The 5,000-nt window shown below is 53.2% G+C and overlaps 3 protein-coding genes across 4 annotated transcripts in view; 1 reads left to right on the forward strand and 2 right to left on the reverse strand.

Moving 5' to 3' along the window:
• Positions 1-12: 12 nt before the first annotated feature.
• Positions 13-2,256, forward strand: CNBA5790 (hypothetical protein; the record flags this gene model as incomplete). Of its 2 annotated transcripts, XM_772608.1 has the most annotated exons (11): positions 13-94; positions 132-278; positions 316-501; positions 546-613; positions 665-815; positions 859-932; positions 997-1,164; positions 1,210-1,521; positions 1,571-2,045; positions 2,100-2,183; positions 2,237-2,256. In XM_772608.1, the coding sequence occupies 11 exons, from the start codon at positions 13-15 to the stop codon at positions 2,254-2,256; spliced, it is 1,767 nt and encodes a 588-aa protein (XP_777701.1). The 2 variants fall into 2 exon arrangements, with proteins under 2 accessions (XP_777701.1, XP_777700.1); XM_772607.1 differs by having other exon boundaries at positions 1,571-2,183.
• Positions 2,257-2,326: 70 nt separating this feature from the next.
• On the reverse strand, positions 2,327-3,748 carry CNBA5800 (hypothetical protein; the record flags this gene model as incomplete). The annotated part of the gene is made up of 5 exons (XM_772609.1): positions 2,327-2,557; positions 2,613-2,735; positions 2,809-3,390; positions 3,459-3,592; positions 3,670-3,748. The coding sequence occupies 5 exons, from the start codon at positions 3,746-3,748 to the stop codon at positions 2,327-2,329; spliced, it is 1,149 nt and encodes a 382-aa protein (XP_777702.1).
• Positions 3,749-4,193: 445 nt separating this feature from the next.
• The window catches only part of CNBA5810 (hypothetical protein), a gene marked incomplete at both ends in the record, with an annotated part of 7,325 nt that continues 6,518 nt past the window's right edge, over positions 4,194-5,000 (reverse strand). Inside the window, 3 exons of the mRNA XM_772610.1 lie at positions 4,194-4,232; positions 4,288-4,697; positions 4,755-5,000. The exon at positions 4,755-5,000 is cut by the window's right edge and continues 3,263 nt beyond it. Of these exons, the coding sequence (XP_777703.1) occupies positions 4,194-4,232; positions 4,288-4,697; positions 4,755-5,000 (695 nt within the window). The remainder of the gene's footprint in view (positions 4,233-4,287; positions 4,698-4,754) is intronic.

The following is a 5,000-nucleotide window of genomic DNA, read 5'->3' on the forward strand; positions in this document are numbered from 1 at the left end:
TACTCATACAACATGGCAGCCCCCCTCTACGTCACCCAGTCTGGCCGCCTGTGGCACGCCGGCCTCATCCTCATCGTCACCGTCGGCCTCCCAGGTAAGCACGCCCAGCACACGCCCCCGCTCACCTGCAGCCCGCGGCAAGACCCACATCTCCCGCGCCCTCGAACGCTACCTCCGCTGGCTCGGCGTCAAGACCCGCGTCTACTCCATCGGCGACTACAGGCGCAAGGTCCTCGGCGGCGCTCACAACGTGCCCCACGACTACTTCCAGACAAAGAGTGCGTCCCTGTGCTGCCCCGCCCGCTGACACCCCAGCCCCCAGGTCAGAGGCCACCAACGCCCTCCGCCGCCGCATCAAGGCAGAGCTCGAGGACCAGATCATGGACTTTTTCACCCAGGGCGGCCAGGTCGTCATCTACGATGCCAACAACGGCAGCGTCGCAGAGAGAAAGATCACCTCGGAAAAGTTTGGCAACCGGGGCGTCCATGTCATCTACCTCGGTCAGTCGTGCGTCGCCCTGTGGCGCGGGTGCTGACTGCCGCAGAGAGCCTCTGTGACCAGGAGGATATCATCACCGCCAACATCCGCAGCGTCAAGCTCTCGTCTCCCGACGTCTGTCCCTCTTCCCCCCCGCCCGCACACACATGCTGATACCGCGCCTAGTATGCCGGATGGGACGCAGAAAAGGCAGTCGCAGACTACTGGGAACGTATCCGCGACCAGGCTGCCGTGTACGACACCGTCACCGCCGACGAAGGACCGTTTATCAAGGTGATGAATGTCGGCGAGCGGATCGAAGTGAACCGTATCGAAGGTGGGTCCGTCCAGCGTCCAGCACTTGCTCATTTACAACCAAGGATACCTCCAAACGCGATGCTGCTTCTTCTTGATGAATATCCACACCCGTCCTCGCAACATTTACTTTGCGCGTGTACGTCCCCTATCGAACAACTAACAACTCTCCTATTGAACAACTGACAACCGACACAACGCAGTCTGGGCAGTCTCTCATCGAACACTCGTATAAAGCCGACTCTGACCTCTCCCCGGCCGGCTGGGAATATGCTGAACGACTCAAGGCGGCGGTGATTGCGCGACGTAAAGCGGCGAGAGAGGAGAGAAAGGCAAAAGGCGAAGTCGTCGGGGAGGACAACCCGCTGCTGGCAAGTGCTCCCATTGTCTATCCATACACTAACCACGCTCCCTAGATCTGGACATCCGCCCGTCGTCGTGCTTACCACACCGCCTGGCCCTTTGTCCATTCCGGCTACAAGGTCGTCCAGAAACCGATCATGTCGGAAATCAACCCGGGCGTCTGGGACGGTCTCTCGACACAGGAAGCGATGGAACTCTACCCCGACGAATGGTCCCGTTTCCTCGCCGACCCGTATGCGCATAGGGCACCGCGCGCGGAAAGTTATCATGATCTCAGTGTCCGGCTCGAAAGTGTCATTTTCGAGCTGGAGAGGTGTCAGGATGATTTGTTGATTATCGGCCATGCTTCCGTTATCCGCTGTCTCGTAATTCTCCCTCCTTTGCTTATCTTTTGCAACGTGCTAACGAAAACAGCTCGCCTACCTTGTCGGTCTCCCGCCCAACGAAGTGCCGGCGGTCGAGATCGCGCGGGGCGACCTCGTCGAGATCACGCCGGCCTCTTACGGCGTCATCTCCCGCGCCTGGCACTTTTGGTCCGGTGAAGGCCGGGGCGACGCGTATGGTGGAAACCTGTACGAAAACTTTGCAGAAGCGACGTCTGGCAAGGGCTCGGTCCTGCCCGATTCGGGCGTCAACTTTGCGGCCGACGCGCTGAATATGGAGAAGGAGGCGCAGGAGGAGGAAGGCAGGGAGAAGGAGGAGAGGGGGGAAAAGGTGATAGAGGCCGCCAAGGCCGTGGGCAAGATTGCAGAGCAGGCTGCGGCGAATACAGCAGCTGGTGCAGGTGCGCATGGCAGCAGTGGTGGTGATGGCACCGCAGGCGGAGTCGGTCAAGGTGCCAGGGGTCCAGGAAAGGCATTGAGGAGATGGGGTTCAGAGAGGGGCAAAGGTAGGGGTCTGCCAGGGTTGAGCGAGTTGAACGAGACGGATGATGATGAAGTAGAGGAAAACAAGAGCAAGGATGATGAAGCGGTGGCAGTGTCTGAAGGCGAGGGTAGAGAAAGTGGAACAACGAGGAGTAGAGCTAGTGAGTTGGGAGATTAGAAACGATTTAGATCGAAACGCTTATACGTGCTTTAGTGAGCCTTTTGGAAATCTAGACCGATCTGAAATTGGATGGTGCACAAGATGTAACAGATGTAATACAGAAAATGGAAAAAAAGTAATGCTTTATGAAGGATGTAATGCGTTCAACTCGATTAATCTCTCTGTCCATTCCATCGCCATGTGTTCACCCTTCTCCTTCTCTCGGACATTGATACCCTCGTCGTACAACCGACTCGCCATTTCTTGCGTGAACAATGTCGATGCTTGGTCTTTTGATAATAAACTCCAGTTGGGTGATTGACCGCCTCGCACCCAATCGAAATCCTGGACTTGAGTATGTCTACTCTCGTACGCCTGTTTCATGTCAGTCTTGGAACGCCCGGAATAAAAAATAAATAAAAAGACTTGCCGGCTGAGTGGATAGTAAAAAAGAAGGATAAGCTCCAAACGCAACGTTCGTGCAGTGCTCGATGACCGGAAGAGAAGCAACATTTAGCAACACGTGTGTGTTTGTCGAGGAATGTATTCTAAACTGTTTCAAGCAATTAGACCAAAAAACAACCCCCGCTTCCGCTGGGGGGAGCGAACGACTATAGGACACGTACCTGCTGGGCACCGACAATGACCAGACAGTTCACCATCCCGGAGAGCATGGCGCTTCCCGGCAGGACGGGAGCTACCATGATACATTGCTCGAGATCCTTGGCGTGCAGAGCTGTCAGGATCGGTCTTTGTCCTGTTGTTGTTGTGCATGTCGTTCCATCCGCGGGAGCTCGTGGTGGCCCCATTTCCGGTCCCGTTCCTGTAGCACGCGGCGGGCATAGGTCGATCACGCAGCGAGAAAGGGATGAGAGGGATAGTGTGTATGCGCCTGTACCTGGTGCGAGCTCGGGTCGCACAATCGTATTCGCGAGACAAGATATCGTGTGCGTCGAAGACGTGGACGTGGACGTGGATGCCGGTGTAAAAGTCAAAAGTCCCCGGGTTTGGGAAATGTCACCACCATCAGAAGACGACGACGACGACGACGCTGTCAAGCTTGAGATATTTGACGTTGCCTGTGAAGAAGCGTTGGGGATCGACTGTGCGGCACCAGGCGAAGATTTCGGTTTTGTAAATGCGAATCGACTCTTTGGCTTTTCTTTCGCTCTCAGAACAGCCACTTTACTTTCAAGCTCTGTTATTTGCTACTGGCAGTATGTCAACAAGTATCCCGACTGAGTTCTTTTTTTTTTTTTTTGCCCATGCTACCTACACTGGCATATCTTCCACGATCGTATTTGGGTAATCCCTCGCCAAAACTGTCCACCAACGTCCTCAAAGACGATATACGCTTGGATATATCAGTGATTGATGTCGATGGCTGCTCTTCTAAAGACTGTAGTATTCCTGATTGAACCCATAAGCAACGCAGCGGGCGAAAAGCCACCAAAAAAAAAGGGAAAAAGAAGAGCTAGCAGACGGACCTTGCTTCTGAGAATGGAACATTGAATGCAGCTCAGCTGATTGCGCTGTAGACACGACGCCCTGCTCATTGGTGGACATTTTTGTCTGTACCCGGCCTTTTCCGATTTTGGTTCAGGCTTTCCGCCTACTCGAGCAGTTGATAGTTGTGCAGCAGTCGTCGCAGAGAACAACGAACCGCCCGCCGCAACTTGCTCAAAAGTCAAAAACACCAAAGATGGACGTTGTTATCATCCTCGCGCTTACGTACGCCGTTCATGGTACGACAATTATTGTTTGAGTGGTATAAAGAATGCAGCCAGACACGCAGTACAGTATCTGAAACCTATTGACCAATGCATATATGTGAATTCTAGTGATTTATTTTTATTCTTGATTTGTACATGACTAAGATAGAGAGAGATGAATCTAGTTACTTTTTAAAAAAAACACATCTTTTCCTTCCATCACAACACCCAATCCCCACAATGCTACTCTCCTACACTGACACCAAGACACCCCGGCCGGGCCACCAAGTCTACATACTCTAAGCACCCATGACAAGAGTAAGAAGAGCCATCCGGACCTGTTTGCGAGATCAGCAATTGTACCAGAAAAAAAAAAGTTGCCATAAAACTCACGAAAAGACCGTATCGCATCTGCCTAAAGTACGCTGCCCTCTTGGAGTCAAAGTCCACTTCGGGGTCAATCTCGTTCACCCTAGGCAAGGGGTGCATTACAATCGCCGACTCCTTGGCCTTCTCCAGCACATCATTGTTGATGACATAAATGTCCTTGACAGCTTCGTACTCTGCAATGTTCTCAAATCGCTCTTTCTGCACTCGAGTAACGTACAAGACGTCAGATCTGGACACAATCTCATCAGTGAGAGTGAAAGACTCGGTGAATCGGATACCGGCTCGGAAAGCCTCGGTCTTGACAGACTCGGGCATGGCAAGAGAACGAGGGGAGACAAAGTTGAGGGTCACGTCGTAAAGGGAGAGAAGCTTGACAAGCGAGTGAACAGTTCGACCATTCTTGAGATCACCAACTAGAGTCGTTTGGTCAGCACGCGTTTTAGAATCGTCAAGAGCATCAGGCAACTTACTCAGTGTGACCGTGATACCGTTCACAGAGCCCAACTCTTCTCGGATACAAAAGACATCCAACAAACTCTGAGTAGGGTGCTCTCCAATACCGTCACCAGCGTTCAAGATGGGCACAGGGCTGGACTTGGCCGCAGCCTTGGCGCTACCCACAGAGGGATGTCGCAAAGCAATGGCATCGGCGTAGCAGCCAACAGTCCTGATGGTGTCTGCCAAGCTCTCACCCTTCTGCACAGAAGAAGTAGAAG

This window comes from Cryptococcus neoformans, chromosome 1, assembly GCF_000149385.1.
Source record: "Cryptococcus neoformans var. neoformans B-3501A chromosome 1, whole genome shotgun sequence".
NCBI lineage: Eukaryota > Fungi > Basidiomycota > Tremellomycetes > Tremellales > Cryptococcaceae > Cryptococcus > Cryptococcus deneoformans.